General features: G+C 46.2%; 1 protein-coding gene across 2 annotated transcripts in view; it reads right to left on the bottom strand.

The window, feature by feature from the left end:
• LOC123750880 (beta-1,3-glucan-binding protein) overlaps nucleotides 1-23,211 on the bottom strand; it is a 128,111-nt gene extending 104,900 nt beyond the window's left edge. The window contains exon 1 of one of the 2 annotated variants that reach the window (XR_011229947.1): nucleotides 23,002-23,070. Coding sequence is in view for 1 of the 2 variants with exons in the window: in XM_069333364.1 (XP_069189465.1) it covers nucleotides 23,002-23,055 (54 nt within the window). In the remaining variant the exon portion in view is untranslated. Of the gene's footprint in view, nucleotides 1-23,001 lie in introns of both variants that reach the window. The other variant, XM_069333364.1, reaches the window with a different exon arrangement.
• Between the last annotated feature and the right edge of the window lie 867 nt (nucleotides 23,212-24,078).

Below are 24,078 nucleotides of genomic sequence, written 5' to 3'. Positions count from 1 at the left end.
AGTACAGTTCCCTGGCAGCACACAGCAGTACAGTACCCTGGCACCACACAACAGTACAGTAGCCTGGCACCACACAGCAGTACAGTAGCAAGGCACCACACAGCAGTACAGTAGCCTAGCACCACACTGCAGTACAGTAGCAAGGCACCACACAGCAGTACAGTAGCCTGGCACAACACAGCGGTACAGTACCCTGGCACAACACAGCAGTACAGTAGCCTAGCACCACACAGCTGTTCAGTAGCAAGGCACCACACAGCAGTACAGTAGCCTGGCACCACACAGCATGACAGTAGCAAGGCACCACACAGCAGTACAGTAGCCTAGCACCACACTGCAGTACAGTAGCAAGGCACCACTCAGCAGTACAGTAGCATGGCACCACACAGCAGTACAGTAGCCTGGCACAACACAGCAGTACAGTACCCTGGCACAACACAGCAGTACAGTAGCCTAGCACCACACAGCTGTACAGTAGCAAGGCACCACACAGCAGTACAGTAGCCTGGCACCACACAGCAGTACAGTACTCTGGCACCACACAGCAGTACAGTAGCCTGGCACCACACAGCAGTACAGTAGCAAGGCACCACACAGCAGTACAGTAGCCTAGCACCACACAGCAGTACAGTAGCAAGGCACCACACAGCAGTACAGTAGCCTGGCACCACACAGCGGTACAGTAGCGAGGCACCACACAGCAGTACAGTAGCCTGGCACCACACAGCAGTACAGTAGCCTAACACCACACAGCATTACAGTAGCCTGGCACCACACAGCAGTACAGTAGCCTGACTCCCTAGAGCAGTGCAGTAGCCTGGCAACACACAGCAGCACAGTAGCCTGGCATCACACAACGATACAGTAGCCTGTCAACACACAGCAGTACAGTAGCCTGGCATCACACAGCTGTACAGTACACTGGCAACACACAGCGGTACAGTAGCCAGGCATCACACAGCGGTACAGTAGCAAGGCACCACACATTGGTGCAATAGCCTGACACAACACAGAGATACAGTAGCGCGGCACCACACAGCAGTACAGTAGCCTGGCACCACACAGCAGTACAGTAGCGTGGCACCACATAGCGGTACAGTAGCCTGGCTCCACACAGCGGTACAGTAGCCTGGCTTCACTCAGCAGTACAGTAGCAAGGCACCACACAGCGGTACAGTAGCAAGGCACCACACAGCAGTACAGTAGCCTGGCACCACACAGCGGTACAGTAGCGAGGCACCACACAGCAGTACAGTAGCCTGGCACCACACAGCAGTACAGTACCCTGGCACAACACAGCAGTACAGTAGCCTAGAACCACACAGCAGTACAGTAGCAAGGCACCACACAGCAGTACAGTAGCCTGGCACCACACAGCGGTACAGTAGCGAGGTACCACACAGCAGTACAGTAGCCTGGCACCACACAGCAGTACAGTACCCAGGCACCACACAGCAGTACAGTAGCCTAGCACCACACAGCAGTACAGCAGCATGGCACCACACAGCGGAACAGTAGCCTGGCACCACACAGCAGTACAGTAGCCTGGCACCACACAGCAGTACAGTGCCCTCGCACCACACATGGGTACAGTAGCCTGGCACCACACAGCAGTACAGTAGCATGGCACCACTCAGCGGTACAGTAGCGAGGTACCACACAGCAGCACAGTAGCGAGGCACCACACAGTGGTACAGTAGCCTGGCACCACACAGCGGTACAGTAGCCTGGCACCACACAGCAGTACAGTAGCCTGGCACCACTCAGCGGTACAGTAGGGAGGTACCACACAGCAGTACAGTAGCAAGACACCACACAGCGGTGCAGTAGCCTTGCACCACACAGCAGTACAGTAGCCTAACACCACACAGCATTACAGTAGCCTGGCACCACACAGCAGTACAGTAGCCTGACTCCCTAGAGCAGTGCAGTAGCCTGGCAACACACAGCAGCACAGTAGCCTGACATCACAAAACGATACAGTAGCCTGGCAACACACAGCAGTACAGTAGCCTGGCATCACACAGCGGTACAGTACACTGGCAACACACAGCGGTACAGTAGCCAGGCATCACACAGCGGTACAGTAGCAAGGCACCACACATTGGTGCAATAGCCTGACACAACACAGAGGTACAGTAGCGCGGCACCACACAGCAGTACAGTAGCCTGGCACCACACAGCAGTACAGTACCCTGGCACAACACAGCAGTACAGTAGCCTAGCACCACACAGCAGTACAGTAACAAGGCACCACACAGCAGTACAGTAGCCTGGCACCACACAGCGGTACAGTAGCGATGCACCACACAGCAGTACAGTAGCCTGGCACCACACAGCAGTACAGTACCCTGGCACCACACAGCAGTACAGTAGCCTGGCACCACACAGCAGTACAGTAGCAAGGCACCACACAGCAGTACAGTAGCCTAGCACCACACAGCAGTACAGTAGCAAGGCACCACACAGCAGTACAGTAGCCTGGCACCACACAGCGGTACAGTACCCTGGCACAACACAGCAGTACAGTAGCCTAGCACCACACAGCAGTACAGTAGCAAGGCACCACACAGCAGTACAGTAGCCTGGCACCACACAGCGGTACAGTAGCGAGGCACCACACAGCAGTACAGCAGCCTGGCAGAACACAGCAGTACAGTACCCTGGCACAACACAGCAGTACAGTAGCCTAGCACCACACAGTAGTACAGTAGCAAGGCACCACACAGCAGTACAGTAGCCTGGCACCACACAGCGGTACAGTAGCGAGGCACCACACAGCAGTACAGTAGCCTGGCACCACACAGCAGTACAGTACCATGGCACCACACAACAGTACAGTAGCCTGGCACCACACAGCAGGACAGTAGCAAGGCACCACACAGCGGTACAGAAGCCTGGCACCACACAGCAGTACAGTAGCCTGGCACCACACAGCAGTACAGTGCCCTCGCACCACACAGCGGTACAGTAGTCTGGCACCACACAGCAGTACAGTAGCGTGGCACCACATAGCGGTACAGTAGCCTGGCTCCACACAGCGGTACAGTAGCCTGGCTTCACTCCGCAATACAGTAGCAAGGCACCACACAGCGGTACAGTAGCAAGGCACGACACAGCAGTAAAGTAGCCTGGCACCACACAGCGGTACAGTAGCATGGCACCACATAGCAGTACAGTAGCAATGCACCAAACAGCAGTACAGTAGCAAATCACTACAAAACAGTACAGTAGCCTGGCACCACACAGCAGTACAGTAGCGAAGCACCAGACAGCAGCACAGTAGCCTGGCTCCACACAGCAGTACAGTAGCAAGACACCACACAGCGGTACAGTAGCAAGGCACCACACAGCAGTACAGTAGCCTGGCACTACACAGCAGTACCGTACCCTGGCACCACACAGCAGTACAGTAGCAAGGCACCACACAGCGGTACATTATCCTAGAACCACACAGCAGTACAGTAGCCTGGCACCACACAGCAGTACAGTTCCCTGGCAGCACACAGCAGTACAGTACCCTGGCACCACACAACAGTACAGTAGCCTGGCACCACACAGCAGTACAGTAGCAAGGCACCACACAGCAGTACAGTAGCCTAGCACCACACTGCAGTACAGTAGCAAGGCACCACACAGCAATACAGTAGCCTGGCACAACACAGCGGTACAGTACCCTGGCACAACACAGCAGTACAGTAGCCTAGCACCACACAGCTGTACAGTAGCAAGGCACCACACAGCAGTACAGTAGCCTGGCACCACACAGCATGACAGTAGCAAGGCACCACACAGCAGTACAGTAGCCTAGCACCACACTGCAGTACAGTAGCAAGGCACCACTCAGCAGTACAGTAGCATGGCACCACACAGCAGTACAGTAGCCTGGCACAACACAGCAGTACAGTACCCTGGCACAACACAGCAGTACAGTAGCCTAGCACCACACAGCTGTACAGTAGCAAGGCACCACACAGCAGTACAGTAGCCTGGCACCACACAGCAGTACAGTACCCTGGCACCACACAGCAGTACAGTAGCCTGGCACCACACAGCAGTACAGTAGCAAGGCACTACACAGCAGTACAGTAGCCTAGCACCACACAGCAGTACAGTAGCAAGGCACCACACAGCAGTACAGTAGCCTGGCACCACACAGCGGTACAGTAGCGAGGCACCACACAGCAGTACAGTAGCCTGGCACCACACAGCAGTACAGTAGCCTGACTCCCTAGAGCAGTGCAGTAGCCTGGCAACAAACAGCAGCACAGTAGCCTGGCATCACACAACGATACAGTAGCCTGTCAATACACAGCAGTACAGTAGCCTGGCATCACACAGCTGTACAGTACACTGGCAACACACAGCGGTACAGTAGCCAGGCATCACACAGCGGTACAGTAGCAAGGCACCACACATTGGTGCAATAGCCTGACACAACACAGAGATACAGTAGCGCGGCACCACACAGCAGTACAGTAGCCTGGCACCACACAGCAGTACAGTACCCTGGCACAACACAGCAGTACAGTAGCCTAGCACCACACAGCAGTACAATAGCAAGGCACCACACAGCAGTACAGTAGCCTGGCACCACACAGCGGTACAGTAGCGATGCTCCAGACAGCAGTACAGTAGCATGGCACCACACAGCAGTACAGTAGCCTGGCACAACACAGCAGTACAGTACCCTGGCACAACACAGCAGTACAGTAGCCTAGCACCACACAGCTGTACAGTAGCAAGGCACCACACAGCAGTACAGTAGCCTGGCACCACACAGCAGTACAGTACCCTGGCACCACACAGCAGTACAGTAGCCTGGCACCACACAGCAGTACAGTAGCAAGGCACCACACAGCAGTACAGTAGCCTAGCACCACACAGCAGTACAGTAGCAAGGCACCACACAGCAGTACAGTAGCCTGGCACCACACAGCGGTACAGTAGCGAGGCACCACACAGCAGTACAGTAGCCTGGCACCACACAGCAGTACAGTAGCCTGACTCCCTAGAGCAGTGCAGTAGCCTGGCAACACACAGCAGCACAGTAGCCTGGCATCACACAACGATACAGTAGCCTGTCAATACACAGCAGTACAGTAGCCTGGCATCACACAGCTGTACAGTACACTGGCAACACACAGCGGTACAGTAGCCAGGCATCACACAGCGGTACAGTAGCAAGGCACCACAGATTGGTGCAATAGCCTGACACAACACAGAGATACAGTAGCGCGGCACCACACAGCAGTACAGTAGCCTGGCACCACACAGCAGTACAGTACCCTGGCACAACACAGCAGTACAGTAGCCTAGCACCACACAGCAGTACAATAGCAAGGCACCACACAGCAGTACAGTAGCCTGGCACCACACAGCGGTACAGTAGCGATGCTCCAGACAGCAGTACAGTAGCATGGCACCACACAGCAGTACAGTAGCCTGGCACAACACAGCAGTACAGTACCCTGGCACAACACAGCAGTACAGTAGCCTAGCACCACACAGCTGTACAGTAGCAAGGCACCACACAGCAGTACAGTAGCCTGGCACCACACAGCAGTACAGTACCCTGGCACCACACAGCAGTACAGTAGCCTGGCACCACACAGCAGTACAGTAGCAAGGCACCACACAGCAGTACAGTAGCCTAGCACCACACAGCAGTACAGTAGCAAGGCACCACACAGCAGTACAGTAGCCTGGCACCACACAGCGGTACAGTAGCGAGGCACCACACAGCAGTACAGTAGCCTGGCACCACACTTCAGTACAGTAGCCTAACACCACACAGCATTACAGTAGCCTGGCACCACACAGCAGTACAGTAGCCTGACTCCCTAGAGCAGTGCAGTAGCCTGGCAACACACAGCAGCACAGTAGCCTGGCATCACACAACGATACAGTAGCCTGTCAACACACAGCAGTACAGTAGCCTGGCATCACACAGCTGTACAGTACACTGGCAACACACAGCGGTACAGTAGCCAGGCATCACACAGCGGTACAGTAGCAAGGCACCACACATTGGTGCAATAGCCTGACACAACACAGAGATACAGTAGCGCGGCACCACACAGCAGTACAGTAGCCTGGCACCACACAGCAGTACAGTACCCTGGCACAACACAGCAGTACAGTAGCCTAGCACCACACAGCAGTACAATAGCAAGGCACCACACAGCAGTACAGTAGCCTGGCACCACACAGCGGTACAGTAGCGATGCTCCAGACAGCAGTACAGTAGCCTGGCACCACACAGCAGTACAGTACCCTGGCACCACACAGCAGTATAGTAGCCTGGCACCACACAGCAGTACAGTTGCAAGGCACCACACAGTAGAACAGTAGCCTAGCACCACACTGCAGTACAGTAGCAAGGCACCACACAGCAGTACAGTAGCCTGGCACCACACAGCGGTACAGTACCATGGCACAACACAGCAGTACAGTAGCCTAGCACCACACAGCAGTACAGTAGCCTAGCACCACACAGCAGTACAGTAGCAAGGCACCACACAGCAGTACAGTAGCCTGGCACCACACAGCGGTACAGTAGCGAGGCACCACACAGCAGTACAGTAGCCTGGCACCACACAGCAGTACATTACCCTGGCAAAACACAGCAGTACAGTAGCCTAGCACCACACAGCAGTACAGTAGCAAGGCACCACACAGCAGTACAGTAGCCTGGCACCACACAGCGGTACAGTAGCGAGGCACCACACAGCAGTACAGTAGCCTGGCACCACACAGCAGTACAGTACCCTGGCACCATACAGCAGTACAGTAGCCTGGCACCACACAGCAGGACAGTAGCAAGGCACCACACAGCGGTACAGTAGCCTGGCACCACACAGCAGTACAGTAGCCTGGCACCACACAGCAGTACAGTGCCCTCGCACCACACAGCGGTACAGTAGCCTGGCACCACACAGCAGTACAGTAGCGTGGCACCACATAGCGGTACAGTAGCCTGGCTCTTCACAGCGGTACAGTAGCCTGGCTTCACTCAGCAGTACAGTAGCAAGGCACCACACAGCGGTACAGTAGCAAGGCACCACACAGCAGTACAGTAGCCTGGCACCACACAGCGGTACAGTAGCGAGGCACCACACAGCAGTACAGTAGCCTGGCACCACACAGCAGTACAGTAGCATGGCACCACTCAGCGGTACAGTAGCGAGGTACCACACAGCAGCACAGTAGCGAGGCACCACACAGTGGTACAGTAGCCTGGCACCACACAGCGGTACAGTAGCCTGGCTTCACTCAGCAGTACAGTAGCAAGGCACCACACAGCGGTACAGTAGCAAGGCACCACACAGCAGTACAGCAGCATGGAACCACACAGCGGAACAGTAGCCTGGCACCACACAGCAGTACAGTAGCCTGGCACCACACAGCAGTACAGTTGCATGGCACCACTCAGCGGTACAGTAGCGAGGTACCACACAGCAGCACAGCAGCGAGGCACCACACAGTGGTACAGTAGCCTGGCACCACACAGCGGTACAGTAGCCTGGCACCACACAGCAGTACAGTAGGCTGGCACCACTCAGCGGTACAGTAGGAAGGTACCACACAGCAGTACAGTAGCCTAACACCACACAGCGGTGCAGTAGCCTGGCACCACACAGCAGTACAGTAGCCTGACTCCCTACAGCAGTGCAGTAGCCTGGCAACACACAGCAGCACAGTAGCCTGGCATCACAAAACGATACAGTAGCCTGGCAACACACAGCAGTACAGTAGCCTGGCATCACACAGCGGTACAGTACACTGGCAACACACAGCGGTACAGTAGCCAGGCATCACACAGCGGTACAGTAGCAAGGCACCACACATTGGTGCAATAGCCTGACACAACACAGAGGTACAGTAGCGCTGCACCACACAGCAGTACAGTAGCCTGGCACCACACAGCAGTACAGTACCCTGGCACAACACAGCAGTACAGTAGCCTAGCACCACACAGCAGTACAGTAGCAAGGCACCACACAGCAGTACAGTAGCCTGGCACCACACAGCGGTACAGTAGCGATGCACCACACAGCAGTACAGTAGCCTGGCACCACACAGCAGTACAGTACCCTGGCACCACACAGCAGTACAGTAGCCTGGCACCACACAGCAGTACAGTAGCAAGGCACCACACAGCAGTACAGTAGCCTAGCACCACACAGCAGTACAGTAGCAAGGCACCACACAGCAGTACAGTAGCCTGGCACCACACAGCGGTACAGTACCCTGGCACAACACAGCAGTACAGTAGCCTAGCACCACACAGCAGTACAGTAGCAAGGCACCACACAGCAGTACAGTAGCCTGGCACCACACAACGGTACAGTAGCGAGGCACCACACAGCAGTACAGCAGCCTGGCACCACACAGCAGTACAGTACCCTGGCACAACACAGCAGTACAGTAGCCTAGCACCACACAGTAGTACAGTAGCAAGGCACCACACAGCAGTACAGTAGCCTGGCACCACACAGCGGTACAGTAGCGAGGCACCACACAGCAGTACAGTAGCCTGGCACCACACAGCAGTACAGTACCCTGGCACCACACAACAGTACAGTAGCCTGGCACCACACAGCAGGACAGTAGCAAGGCACCACACAGCGGTACAGAAGCCTGGCACCACACAGCAGTACAGTAGCCTGGCACCACACAGCAGTACAGTGCCCTCGCACCACACAGCGGTACAGTAGTCTGGCACCACACAGCAGTACAGTAGCGTGGCACCACATAGCGGTACAGTAGCCTGGCTCCACACAGCGGTACAGTAGCCTGGCTTCACTCAGCAGTACAGTAGCAAGGCACCACACAGCGGTACAGTAGCAAGGCACGACACAGCAGTAAAGTAGCCTGGCACCACACAGCGGTACAGTAGCATGGCACCACATAGTAGTACAGTAGCAAGGCACCACACAGCAGTACAGTAGCAAATCACTACAAAACAGTACAGTAGCCTGGCACCACACAGCAGTACAGTAGCGAAGCACCAGACAGCAGTACAGTAGCCTGGCTCCACACAGCAGTACAGTAGCAAGACACCACACAGCGGTACAGTAGCAAGGCACCACACAGCAGTACAGTAGCCTGGCACTACACAGCAGTACAGTACCCTGGCACCACACAGCAGTACAGTAGCAAGGCACCACACAGCGGTACATTATCCTAGAACCACACAGCAGTACAGTAGCCTGGCACCACACAGCAGTACAGTTCCCTGGCACCACATAGCAGAACAGTAGCGAGGCACCACACAGCAGTACAGTACCCTGGCACCACATAGCAGAACAGTAGCCTGGCACCACACAGGAGTACAGTAGCGTGGCACCACACAGCGGTACAGTAGCCTGGCTCCACACACCGGTACAGTAGCCTGGCTCCACAGAGCAGTACAGAAGCAAGACAAAACACAGCGGTTCAGTAGCAAGGCACCACATAGCGGTACAGTAGCGAGGCACCACACAGCAGTACAGTAGCCTGGCTCCACACACCAGTACATTACCCTGGCACCACACAGCAGAACAGTAGCCTGGCACCACACAGTGGTACAGTAGCAAGGCACCACACAGCGGTACAGTAGCAAGGCACCACACAGCAGTACAGTAGCCTGGCTCCACACACCAGTACATTACCCTGGCACCACACAGCAGAACAGTAGCCTGGCACCACACAGCAGTACCGTAGCAAGGCACCACTCAGCAGTACAGTAGCAAGGCACCACACAGCGGTACAGTAGCAAGGCACCACACAGCAGTACAGTAGCCTGGCTCCACACACCAGTACATTACCCTGGCACCACACAGCGGTACAGTAGCCTGGCACCACACAGCAGTACAGTAGCCTGGCACCACACAGCAGTACAGTAGCCTGGCACCACACAGCAGTACAGTACCCTGGCACCACACAGAAGTACAGTAGCATTGCACCACACAGCAGTACAGTAGCGAGGCACCACACAGCGTTACAGTAGCAATGCACCACACAGCGGTAAAGTAGAGAGGCACCACACAGCGGTACAGTAGTGAGGAGTAGTAGGGTGTAAGCGCCACAGACGAATTTTTGTTTTTCTGGAAATTCGTGTGTAGCGCTTCGGGGGGTTCAGGTGAATTTTAAAATTCGTGTGTAGCGCTTCTGGGTTTTCAGGCGAATTTGGGGAGTCACAGATTTGGAATTAAGGAATTCTTATTATAAAAATAATGTCATACGAGTTTGTTAAAAAGTTCTTTTGGGGGAATTTTTTCAGAGTTCCTACCGATAATAAAACAGATATTTAGGCTGTATATGTTTAAGTTGGATTCTTACTTAGAAACTTGTATATTACTATATATATCTAATTCATTTCCCTGCCATCCCCACTCCCTCACCTTTCCCTCCCCTGCATCTCCCACTCATATACCTCACACCCCCCATCCTCCCCCCTTACCTCGCAATCTGTCGCCTCACCTGTGTTTACTTTAGACGTCAGCCAGACACGGCCTTCAGGTCACCTCGGTAATCGTATCTTATCTTCTCCATAATAATATCTGGACCGTCCCTCTCTCTCTCTCTCCTCCTATTTCCTTACAACTATTTTCAGAGTTTCAAATAATCATAGAAGTTTATTTATATGTTTATGACCGAATTTGTAAAAGACCATTTTCAGAGAATATTGTCTTAGATGTTTTGTTAAGGAAAACAGACAACTTAGCCATAACATTTAGTTTTATATTCATTTACGGCTATTTCACCTGTAAAGACCAAATTGAACAGAGCCCAGTTTTTAGCTCATATTTCATCAGAGTCCAATTATCAACAGAAATTCGCCAGAGTCTACTTTGAGAGCAAAATTAGTCAGAGACAGTTTTTAGCTCATATTTCATCAGAGTCCAATTATCAACAGAAATTCGCCAGAGTCTACTTTGAGACCAAAATTCGTCAGAGACAGTTTTAAGCTCATATTTCATCAGAGTCCAATTATCAACAGAAATTCGCCAGAGTCTACTTTGAGACCAAAATTCGTCAGAGACAGTTTTAAGCTCATATTTCATCAGAGACCAATTATCAACAGAAATTCGCCAGAGTCTACTTTGAGAGCAAAATTAGTCAGAGACAGTTTTAAGCTCATATTTCATCAGAGACCAATTATCAACAGAAATTCGCCAGAGTCTACTTTGAGAGCAAAATTAGTCAGAGACAGTTTTAAGCTCATATTTCATCAGAGTCCAATTATCAACAGAAATTCGCCAGAGTCTACTTTGAGAGCAAAATTCGTCAGAGACAGTTTTAAGCTCATATTTCATCAGAGTCCAATTATCAACAGAAATTCGCCAGAGTCTACTTTGAGACCAAAATTCGTCAGAGACAGTTTTAAGCTCATATTTCATCAGAGACCAATTATCAACAGAAATTCGCCAGAGTCTACTTTGAGAGCAAAATTAGTCAGAGACAGTTTTAAGCTCATATTTCATCAGAGTCCAATTATCAACAGAAATTCGCCAGAGTCTACTTTGAGAGCAAAATTAGTCAGAGACAGTTTTAAGCTCAAATTTCATCAGAGTCCAATTATCAACAGAAATTCGCCAGAGTCTACTTTGAGAGCAAAATTAGTCAGAGACAGTTTTAAGCTCAAATTTCATCAGAGTCCAATTATCAACAGAAATTCGCCAGAGTCTACTTTGAGAGCAAAATTAGTCAGAGACAGTTTTAAGCTCAAATTTCATCAGTGTCCTGTAATCCGTGAAAATTCATCAGAGTCCAGTTCTTGATCGAAATTCATCAGAGTCCAGTTTTCTAGCAAAATTCGTCAGAGTCTACTTTGAGAGCAAAATTAGTCAGAGACAGTTTTAAGCTCAAATTTCATCAGAGTTCAGTTCATGATCGAAATTAATCAGAGTCCAATTAAAGACCCAAATTTGACAGAGACCACATTTTCGCTACTAGCAGTCCAATCCCCCTGAAATTTTAAACAGTCATATTTCAGACGTAGTAAATAAGATCAAGTCAGTTACCGAGCTCCAGCTCTTGTCCCCCTGTATTTGCATATTTTCTCTATATTCAGCTGTATTCTTCACATTTTTTCCATGTTTTCTGTGTTCATTCCATGTTCTATAAATGTTCACAGCATGCTCAGTTCAAATTTTTTCTGCCGTTTTCCCCGTATGTTCACTATGTTCTTTGTCATATTTTCATGTGCATCATATGTTCTCTGTATAACTTTTACACTCAATATTCATGTTCTCAATGTTCTTAGCTTGTTCTTCACACGTTCAGTGTTCATTCTTTGTATTCCCTATGTTCCTTATCATGTCTTCATATTCTCTATAAGTTCATATTCCCTGCATGTTCACTCTATTCATCAACTTTTACTTACATGTTTTCTGTGTTCACCGTGTGTTCACTGTGTTCATTCCCCTACTTAACCTCAATTTTTTATGTTCTTTGTTTCTTCCATTCACTAACTAGTTCTTTGTCAAATAATATTATACTGCATTACAGTTCCCTCAACAATTTTAGTCACCAAGTTTTTATTTACAAAACTATGTCAAAGTAATTCTCGTAGTCAACTTAATAGTTCTACCAACCCCGTTCTTAAACAAATCTACACTTTATTCAGTTCCAAATTTACAAAGACAAACCTTTCTCGTAACTTCTTAACTAAAAATCTTTCGCCAATCAACTAAAACATAGTCACTTTCGTCATTTTTCAACTAAACTTATCCATAGTCAACAGAAAATAACCGTGTTCATCATGTTTCATTGTCATTTCTTATCTAAAAATTATCCGCCAATCATCAGAAAAGTCATGTTCATCATGTTTTGTCTTTTGCTCAACTAAAAGTATTCATCGGTCAACTAAAAATAGTTACTTCATCATGTTTCCTTGTCATTTCTTAACTGAAATATCACTTCTCTCATCTGAAAATAGTCAGGAATAATCTCATTCAACACCGTTCTTAACTAAAACAACCTTTCGCTTAGCTAAAAATTGTCAAAGGAATCTTTTCAGCACTGTTCATAACTAACTTTATCCATCGTCAAGTAAGAAAATATAGTCAAAGATATCTATCATCGTCGTTCTTAACTGACATTTATACTTTGTGGAGCACTAAAATAGTCACTGTCGTCATATTTTTTCTTGTCTTTCCTCAACTAAAAGAGTCAAATGTAACTTTTTCAACACTTTCGTAACTAAAATTATATGTCGCTAAGTAAGAAAAAATAGTCAAATGTAACTTTTTCAGCACTTTCGTAAAAATTATATGTCGTTAAGTAAGAAAAATAGTCAAAGGTGCTCTCCGTAACACCAAAGTTACTCTTTGAGATAACAAAGACACTCTCAAACACTCAAAAATTTACTCGCATCCTCAAAGTTATTCCAAGAGACGTCAAAGTTAATCTCAGACATCTTCGTTTATAAAAGTTATTCTCTAAGTAGCCTTTCATTCATCACAGAAACTTTCTAAGACATCTTCGTTCATTAAAGTTAATCTCAGAGGCATAAAAGTTATTCTCAGAGTCATCAAAAAGTTAATCTCAGTCATCAAAATGCTATTCTCTAAGTAACCTTTCGTTCATCAGAGAATCTTTCTAAGACATCTTCGTTCATTAGAGTTAATCTCAGAGGCATAAAAGTTATTCTCAGAGCTATCAAACTTGTTCTCGATGCCATCAAAAAGTATTTTCTCGTTCATCAAAGTTAATCTCAGAGTTAACAAAGGTAACCTCTAACTCACTTTCGTTCAACATATTAATTCGCTAAGTCCTCAAAGTTATTCTCTAAGACAACAAAGTCTTTCTCAGAGCTATCAAACTTGTTCTCAAAGTCATCAAAGTTATTCACAGAGTCATCAAAGTTAATCTAAGACATCATTTTTCATCAAAGATATTCTCTCTAAACCATCAATGTTCTTCTCTAAGACATAAAAGTTATTCTCAGAGTCACCTTCGTTCTTCAGAGAAACTTTCCAAAACAACTTTGTTCATCAAAGTTATTCTCGGAGTCATCAAAAGGTATTCTCTAACTCACTTTTGGTCATAAAAGTTAATTTCTATGTTATAAAAGTTTGTCTCAGAGACATCTAAAGTTAATCTTAGAGTTATCAAATGTAATCTCTAACTCACTTTTGTTCATCAAAGTTGATCTCAGAGTTAACAAAGGTAATCTCTAACTCACTCACATCTTTGTTCATCAAAGTTATTCTCGGAGTCATCAAAAGGTATTCTCTAACTCACTCTCGTTCATCAAAGTTGTTTCAAAGACATCAAAGTTAATCTCAGAGTTATCCAAAGATATTCTCATGTCCACAAAAGTTATTCCAAGAGACGTCAAAGTTAATCTCAGACATCTTCGTTCATAAAAGTTATTCTCAGAGACATCTAAAGTTATTCTCTAAGACATCAAAGTTATTCTCTAAGACATCAAAGTTATTCTAAGAGCTATCAAAAGTTATTCTCAGTCATGATATGTTATTCTCTAAGTAACCTTCCATTCATCAAAGACATTCTCTAAGTCCTGAAAGTTATTCTCTAAGACAGCAAAGTTATTCTCAGAGTCATCAAAGTTATTCTCTATGTCATCAAAAAGTTATTCTCTGAGCTAACAAAATACTACTCATGTTCTCAGAAGTCATTCTCAAACTCATCAAAGTTATTCTCAGAGTCATCAAAAGTTGTTCTCTAAGACATCAATGTTGTTATCTACGACATCAAAGATGTTCTGTAAATCATAAAAGTTAATCTTAACTCACCTTCGTTCATTAGAGAAACTTTCCAATCCATATTCGTTGACCAGAGTTATTCTCAGAGTCATCAAAGCGATCTCTAATTCATCTTCGTTCTCCAAAAAGTTGTTCTCTAAGACACCTTCATTCATCAAAGAAACTCTCCTTCTTCCATCATGTTATTCTTTAAGACATCTTCAGTCATAAACTTTTCTCTCCAAAATGTAACTAGTTCAGCTTTTCATACCAAACATGCACTTGTTAAAATATATTTCCTTAGTCGCTTTACCCTAAAACTGTTCTCTGAACTACACTGTTCAAACCTACGTAACCTATCCTCTCCACCCAATGTTACTTACCAAACTTAACCTGCATAACCTAACTTTACCTATCTTACCTTACCTATCTTACCTTACCTATCTTACCTAACCTAACCTAACTTATCCTGCTTAACCTAACTTACCTATCTTACCTATCTTACCTAACTTTACCTATCTTACCTAACTTAACCTGCTTAACCTAACTTTACCTATCCTAACATAACTTACCTTACCTTACCTATCTTACCTAACTTTACCTATCTTACCTAACTTACCTACATTACCTAACTTAACTTAACCTGCTTAACCTAACTTACCTACATTACCTAACTTAACCTGCATAACCTAACCTGCTTAACTTAACTTACCTTACCTTACCTATCTTACCTAACTTACCTACATTACCTAACTTAACTTAACTTGCTTAACCTAACTTACCTACATTACCTAACTTAACCTGCATAACCTAACCTGCTTAACTTAACTTACCTTACCTATCTTACCTAACTTACCTGACTTAACCTAACTTATCCTGCTTAACCTAACTTACCTACATTTACCTAACTTAACCTGCCTAACCTAACTTTACCTACCCTAACTTAACTTACCTACATTACCTAACTTAACCTGCATAACCTAACCTGCTTAACTTAACTTACCTTACCTTACCTATAATTTACCTAACTTACATAATTTAACCTAACTTACCTTACCTTACCTAACTTAACCTGCTTAACCTAACTTATTTAACTTATCTTACCTATCCTATCCTAACCTAACTTGCTTTACCTAACTTAATCTTACATTCCCAAACTGATGTATCCTAACTTATCTAGTCAAACCAGACATGATCTAACTTACATAATTATTCCTTCTTGTCTTTTGTGTTTCGTCATTGTCTCATATTCATTTACTCATTTCATTAGTTAATTTCTCAAATGGTCACTTATGCATTTCAAGTGCTATTTGTTAGAGATTGGGTGTTTAACCATTTCAAAGAATTTTTGTTATATATGGGCATTTACTCATTTCAAGGGATAATTTCTCAAATGGACGTTTTTGCATTTCAAGTGTTATTTGTTTAAGATTTGGTGTTTAACCATTTCAAAGGATTTTTGTTATATATGGGAACTTACTCGTTTCAAGGGCTAATTTCTCAAATGGTCAATTTTGCAGATCAAGGGTTATTTGTTAAAGTTCATCAAGTTGCTCATAAGTTGTATTTATTATGTTTGTTATCATTTATTCTTATTCCCCAACCCTTTAACCTAACCTTTCAGATGTAGTTTATTTGGTAGGTTCTATCATATGTTCTTATTCCCCAACCCTTTAACCTAACCTTTCAGATGCAGTTTATTGTGTTTTTTGACGTATTTGTTGAATATATTATCCTTTTCCTAACCTTTCAGATGTAGCTTTGTTTCTCCTTTTTGTATATTTTTACCCAAACCCACCATCCCACTTAACCTTCTTTCCTTCTTTTACTTTGTTTTCACATATAAGTTCATTCTTTATCTTAGTAATAATAAAATTACAATAGTAAAGAATCAGATCTACTAAGACTTGAAATTGAGAAAAACAAGAGAGCAAGTGAGTGAGAGCATGAAAAGAGGAGAAAAGAGTAAGAGAGAGGGGGGAGGAAGAGCATGGGAGCACTAAGACTTGAATTTGAGAAAAAGAAAAACTAAGTGAATGAGAGTGAGGGTGTGAGAATGGGGGCATTAAGACTTGAATTTGAGAAAGAAAAGAGCATTTGAGCAAATGAGGGAGAGAGAGGGGGAGGAAGAGAGAGAAGAAGGGAGAGAGATAGAAAATGAGGGTTAGAAGGAGTAGGAGAATCAAAGTAAAAGAAGGAAAGAAGGTTAAGTGGGATGGTGGGTTTGGGTAAAAATATACAAAAAGGAGAAACAAAGCTACATCTGAAAGGTTAGGAAAAGGATAATATATTTAACAAATACGTCAAAAAACACAATAAACTGCATCTGAAAGGTTAGGTTAAAGGGTTGGGGAATAAGAACATATGATAGAACCTACCAAATAAACTACATCTGAAAGGTTAGGTTAAAGGGTTGGGGAATAAGAATAAATGATAACAAACATAATAAATACAACTTATGAGCAACTTGATGAACTTTAACAAATAACCCTTGATCTGCAAAAATGACCATTTGAGAAATTAGCCCTTGAAACGAGTAAGTTCCCATATATAACAAAAATCCTTTGAAATGGTTAAACACCAAATCTTAAACAAATAACACTTGAAATGCAAAAACGTCCATTTGAGAAATTATCCCTTGAAATGAGTAAATGCCCATATATAACAAAAATTCTTTGAAATGGTTAAACACCCAATCTCTAACAAATAGCACTTGAAATGCATAAGTGACCATTTGAGAAATTATCTAATGAAATGAGTAAATGCCCATATATAACAAAAATTCTTTGAAATGCTTAAATATCCAATCTCTAACACATAGCACTTGAAATGCATAAGTGACCATTTGAGAAATTAACTAATGAAATGAGTAAATGAATATGAGACAATGATTGACGAAACACAAAAGACAAGAAGGAATAATTATGTAAGTTAGATCATGTCTGGTTTGACTAGATAAGTTAGGATACATCAGTTTGGGAATGTAAGATTAAGTTAGGTAAAGCAAGTTAGGTTAGGATAGGATAGGTAAGAAAAGTTAAATAAGTTAGGTTAAGCAGGTTAAGTTAGGTAAGGTAAGGTAAGTTAGGTTAAATTATGTAAGTTAGGTAAGATAGGTAAGGTAAGGTAAGTTAAGTTAAGCAGGTTAGGTTATGCAGGTTAAGTTAGGTAATGTAGGTAAGTTAAGTTAGGGTAGGTAAAGTTAGGTTAGGCAGGTTAAGTTAGGTAAATGTAGGTAAGTTAGGTTAAGCAGGATAAGTTAGGTTAAGTCAGGTAAGTTAGGTAAGATAGGTAAGGTAAGGTAAGGTAAGTTAAGTTATGCAGGTTAAGTTAGGTAATGTAGGTAAGTTAGGTTAAGCAAGTTAAGTTAAGTTAGGTAAGATAGGTAAGGTAACGTAAGTTAAGTTAAGCAGGTTAGGTTATGCAGGTTAAGTTAGGTAATGTAGGTAAGTTAGGTTAAGCAGGTTAAGTTAAGTTAGGTAATGTAGGTAAGTTAGGTAAGATAGGTAAAGTTAGGTAAGATATGTAAGGTAAGGTAAGTTATGTTAGGATAGGTGAAGTTAGGTTAAGCAGGTTAAGTTAGGTAAGTTAGGTAAGATAGGTAAGATAGGTAAGTTAGGTTAAGCAGGATAAGTTAGGTTAGGTTAGGTAAGATAGGTAAGATAAGATAGGTAAAGTTAGGTTAGGTTAGGTAAGATAGGTAAGGTAAGGTAAGATAGGTAAAGTTAGGTTATGCAGGTTAAGTTAGGTAAGTAACATTGGGTGGAGAGGATAGGTTACGTAGGTTTGAACAGTGTAGTTCAGAGAACAGTTTTAGGGTAAAGCGACTAAGGAAATATATTTTAACAAGTGCATGTTTGGTATGAAAAGCTGAACTAGTTACATTTTGGAGAGAAAAGTTTATGACTGAAGATGTCTTAAAGAATAACATGATGGAAGAAGGAGAGTTTCTTTGATGAATGAAGGTGTCTTAGAGAACAACTTTTTGGAGAACGAAGATGAATTAGAGATCGCTTTGATGACTCTGAGAATAACTCTGGTCAACGAATATGGATTGGAAAGTTTCTCTAATGAACGAAGGTGAGTTAAGATTAACTTTTATGATTTACAGAACATCTTTGATGTCGTAGATAACAACATTGATGTCTTAGAGAACAACTTTTGATGACTCTGAGAATAACTTTGATGAGTTTGAGAATGACTTCTGAGAACATGAGTAGTATTTTGTTAGCTCAGAGAATAACTTTTTGATGACATAGAGAATAACTTTGATGACTCTGAGAATAACTTTGCTGTCTTAGAGAATAACTTTCAGGACTTAGAGAATGTCTTTGATGAATGGAAGGTTACTTAGAGAATAACATATCATGACTGAGAATAACTTTTGATAGCTCTTAGAATAACTTTGATGTCTTAGAGAATAACTTTAGATGTCTCTGAGAATAACTTTTATGAACGAAGATGTCTGAGATTAACTTTGACGTCTCTTGGAATAACTTTTGTGGACATGAGAATATCTTTGGATAACTCTGAGATTAACTTTGATGTCTTTGAAACAACTTTGATGAACGAGAGTGAGTTAGAGAATACCTTTTGATGACTCTGAGAATAACTTTGATGAACAAAGATGTGAGCATCATCTAGCACTAAAAAGGTACCTGGGAGTTAGACAGCTGCTACGGGCTGCCTTCTGGGGGTGTGTAGGACCGGGCCGCCGTGACGCTAAGCCCGGAAATCATCTCAAGATATCCTCAAGATAACCTGCCCCTCTGTCATATTCGTAAAATATGTGGATCTGTCACGTGAATAGGCCAGAGCTTTATGAACACTTTAGAAACTCTGTTTAATCTGGGAAATTATTCTCCGCCCTAAAATTTGGGCACTATCCCGACCATCTCTCCTAGGATGTACCGGCCACGTCTCTGGGGAGTTTCTTAATGTATATAAAGATGTAGTCAACACTTCTTGACTTGTCAACATTGTCGTCCTGTGAATGGATTCTATTCAAATCTCAGAATTCCCCTGAGACATCCCTCCCCCAGAGTGTTTCCCTGAGGCATCCCTCCCCCAGAGTGTTCACTTGAAGCATCCGTCACCCAGAGTGTTCCCCTGAGGCATCCCTCCCCAGAGTGTTCCCCTGAGGCATCCCTCCCCCAGAGTATTCACCTGAGGCATCCCTCCCCCAGAGTATTCACCTGAGGCATCCCTCCCCCAGAGTGTTCACCTGAGGCATCCCTCCCCCAGAGTATTCACCTGAGGCATCCCTCCCCCAGAGTATTCACCTGAGGCATCCCTTCCCCAGAGTGTTCACCTGAGGCATCCCTCCCCCAGAGTGTTCCCCTGAGACATCCCTCCCCCAGAGTGTTCACCTGAGGCATCCCTCCCCAGAGTGTTCACCTGAGCCATCCCTCCCCCAGAGTGTTCACCTGAGGCATGCCCCCCCAGAGCCTTCCCCTGAGGCATCCCTCCCCCAGAGTGTTCCCCTGAGGCATTGCTCTCCCAGAGTGTTTCCCTGAGGCATCCCTCCCCCAGAGTGTTCACCTGAGGCATGCCCCCCCAGAGCCTTCCCCTGAGGCATCCCTCCCCCAGAGTGTTCCCCTGAGGCATTGCTCCCCCAGAGTGTTTCCCTGAGGCATCCCTCCCCCAGAGTGTTCACCTGAGGCATCCCTCCCCCAGAGTGTTCACCTGAGGCATCCCTCCCCCAGAGTGTTCACCTGAGGCATCCCTCCCCCAGAGTGTTCACCTGAGGCATCCCTCCCCAGAGTGTTCCCCTGAGGCATCCCTCCCCCAGAGTGTTCACCTGAGGCATCCCTCCCCCAGAGTGTTCACCTGAGGCATCCCTCCCCCAGAGTATTCACCTGAGGCATCCCTTCCCCAGAGTGTTCCCCTGAGGCATCCCTCCCCCAGAGTGTTTCCCTGAGGCATCCCTCCCCCAGAGTGTTCCCCTGAGGCATCCCTCCCCCAGAGTGTTCACCTGAGGCATCCCTTCCCCAGAGTGTTCCCCTGAGGCATCCCTCCCCCAGAGTGTTTCCCTGAGGCATCCCTCCCCCAGAGTGTTCCCCTGAGGCATCCCTCCCCCAGAGTGTTCACCTGAGGCATCCCTTCCCCAGAGTGTTCCCCTGAGGCATCCCTCCCCCAGAGTGTTTCCCTGAGGCATCCCTCCCCCAGAGTGTTCACCTGAGGCATGCCCCCCAGAGCCTTCCCCTGAGGCATCCCTCCCCCAGAGTGTTCCCCTGAGGCATTGCTCCCCCAGAGTGTTCCTCTGAGGCATCCCTCCCCCAGAGTGTTTCCCTGAGGCATCCCTCCCCCAGAGTGTTCACCTGAGGCATCCCTCCCCCAGAGTGTTCGCCCGAGGCATCCCTCCCCCAGAGTGTTCACCTGAGGCATGCCCCCCCAGAGCCTTCCCCTGAGGCATCCCTCCCCCAGAGTGTTCCCCTGAGGCATTGCTCCCCCAGAGTGTTCCTCTGAGGCATCCCTCCCCCAGAGTGTTCCTCTGAGGCATCCCTCCCCCAGAGTGTTTCCCTGAGGCATCCCTCCCCCAGAGTATTCACCTGAGACATCCCTCCCCCAGAGTGTTCGCCCGAGGCATCCCTCCCCCAGAGTGTTCACCTGAGGCATCCCTCCCCCAGAGTGTTCACCTGAGACATCCCTCCCCCAGAGTGTACGCCCGAGGCATCCCTCCCCCAGAGTGTTTCCCTGAGGCATCCCTCCTCCAGAGTGTTCTTCTGAGGCATCCCTCCCCCAGAGTGTTTCCCTGAGGCATCCCTCCCCCAGAGTGTTCACCCGAGGCATCCCCCCCAGAGTGTTCACCTGAGACATCCCTCCCCCAGAGTGTTCACCTGAGGCATCCCTCCCCCAGAGTGTTCACCTGAGGCATCCCCCCCCCCAGAGTGTTCACCTGAGACATCCCTCCCCCAGAGTGTTCACCTGAGGCATCCCTCCCCCAGAGTGTTCACCTGAGGCATCCCCCCCCAGAGTGTTTCCCTGAGGCATCCCTCCCCCAGAGTGTTCACCCGAGGCATCTCCCCCCCCGAGAGTGTTCACCTGAGACATCCCTCCCCCAGAGTGTTCCCCTGAGAGATCCCCCCCCTCCCCCAGAGTGTTCACCCGAGGCATCCCCCCCCCCCAGAGTGTTCACCTGAGGCATCCCTCCCCCAGAGTGTTCGCCTGAGGCATCCCCCCTCCCCTCCCCCAGAGTGCTCCCCTGAACCCCCAGCCTTCCTCCCAAGAACTGTATCAACTGAAGGAGAACAAGATCCGGTTTGAAGGCAAATATTGCAGAGCATATGTGTAGTTTGTTTATCACTAAGTGTACCTATGTACACTAAGTGTACATAGGTACACTTAGTGATTATGTGCAGCAAGTGTACATAGGTACACTTAGTAATTATGTGCAGAATGTGTACATAGGTACACTTAGTGATGATGTACAGAAAGTGTACATAGGTACACTTAGTGTTGATGTACAGAAAGTGTACATAGATACAGTTAGTGTTGATGTACAGAAAGTGTACATAGGTACACTTAGTGTTGATGTACAGAAAGTGTACATAGGTACACTTAGTGATGATGTACAGAAAGTGTACATAGGTACATTTAGTGTTGATGTGCAGAAAGTGTACATAGGTACACTTAGTGATTATGTACAGAAAGTGTACATAGGTAAACTTAGTGATGATGTACAGAAAGTGTACGCAGGTACACTTAGTGATGATGTACAGAAAGTGTACATAGGTACAATTAGTGTTGATGTACAGAAAGTGTACGCAGGTACACTTAGTGATGATGTACAGAATGTGTACATGGGGTAAACATAGATACAGTTAGTGATGATGTACAGAAAGTGTACATAGAGCACACATAGATACAGTTAATAATGATGTACAGAATGTGTACATGGAGCACACATAGGTTCAGTTAATAATGATGTACAGAATGTGAACATAGGGCACACATAGATACAGTTAATAATGATGTACAGGATTTGTACATAGGGCACACATAGGTTCAGTTAGTGATGATGTACAGAATGTGTACATGGGGTACACATAGATACTGTTAGTGATGATGTACAGAAAGTGTACATCGTGCACACATAGGTACAGTTAGTGATGATATATAGAAAGTGTACATAGAGCACACATAGGTTCTGTTAATAATGATGTACAGAATGTGTTCATAGGGCACACATAGGTACAGTTAGTGATGATGTACAGAAAGTGTACATAAAGTACACGTAGGTTCAGTTAATAATGATGTACAGAATGTGTACGAAGAGCACCATTGTATGGCATGTTCTTACCTCTGGTGTCGGGAGTCTGACACAATAACGTGCAGTCACTTCTATATATACCATGCGGGGCTACGCTGCCTGTGCGTGCATGCGCACTCGCGCGGTTTTGTTTGGTTGTTATACGTGCCTAACAAACACCAGGGTTGTTAAAACCACGACCACCTTGTTAACCAACTTGAAAGTGTATTTTATTCCTAAAGAAAGTTAAAGATTTAATCCGACTCTCAGTTTTGTAAACATTTGGAAGTGAGATGATCTTCTTGGTGTATATGTCCCTGTTATCGTGAGAGGACAAGAGGCAGCTGGGGCGTGTTGTGGTGTTCGGCGGGTATTCCCTAAGGGCCGGATGTACGCTACACCGCCGGCCAGGATGTGTCGGGCTCGTTGCCACACCCACGGCCTCACATAACAAAGGTCTCGTTGTGAAAACATGAGAACATAACATATGAGCCACTGAGAATATCCGTAGGAGCAGTGATGAAGATTCCAACCTATGCGGTGGGTAGTTACACGCACACGCCCCAAATTTTCTCATTGATACATCACGTTAGTGTGATTACGCTCCGTATATGAACTACTGTTCAAAGCCTACTGGCCCATATGCCATTCTCAGCCTTAGAGGATGAGAGCTGTTTGCATGAGACTGTTCTCATGCTGGGTTAAGGGATGAGAGCGCTGCAGCTGTCGGCATACAAGCATAGCTCGGCCGACAGTTCAGTTCAACAAAAAAAGTATGAGCATCTTGGTCGTTGGTAATTCCCAGGTTACATATATAGATAGGATTTTACTGTTTTATGGCTGGAATGAATTGGATGAGGGGTGTCTTTTTTTGGCTGGGATGGTAGTCATTGTTAATAAAGTTGCAACTATTTCCTCTTGTAAATGAAACAAATTATTGTTTATCTGCAGGAAGAAATCACATTAGCATCTGTCGGGGAGATGAGTTAATACGAAAATTAAATTTCCATTACATATAATTAGAAAAAAGAATGGGTTTCTGACCACATGTAGTGTGTTGCCAAAAGCCAAAATTGGGCATTTAGTGGACAGTATAAATTTCCGACTTAACAAATATTGTATATATGA

This window comes from Procambarus clarkii, chromosome 4 (assembly GCF_040958095.1).
Source record: "Procambarus clarkii isolate CNS0578487 chromosome 4, FALCON_Pclarkii_2.0, whole genome shotgun sequence".
Taxonomy (NCBI): domain Eukaryota; kingdom Metazoa; phylum Arthropoda; class Malacostraca; order Decapoda; family Cambaridae; genus Procambarus; species Procambarus clarkii.
Note: the sequence above shows the minus strand (reverse complement) of the source record. Positions and strands in the feature narration are given on the sequence as shown.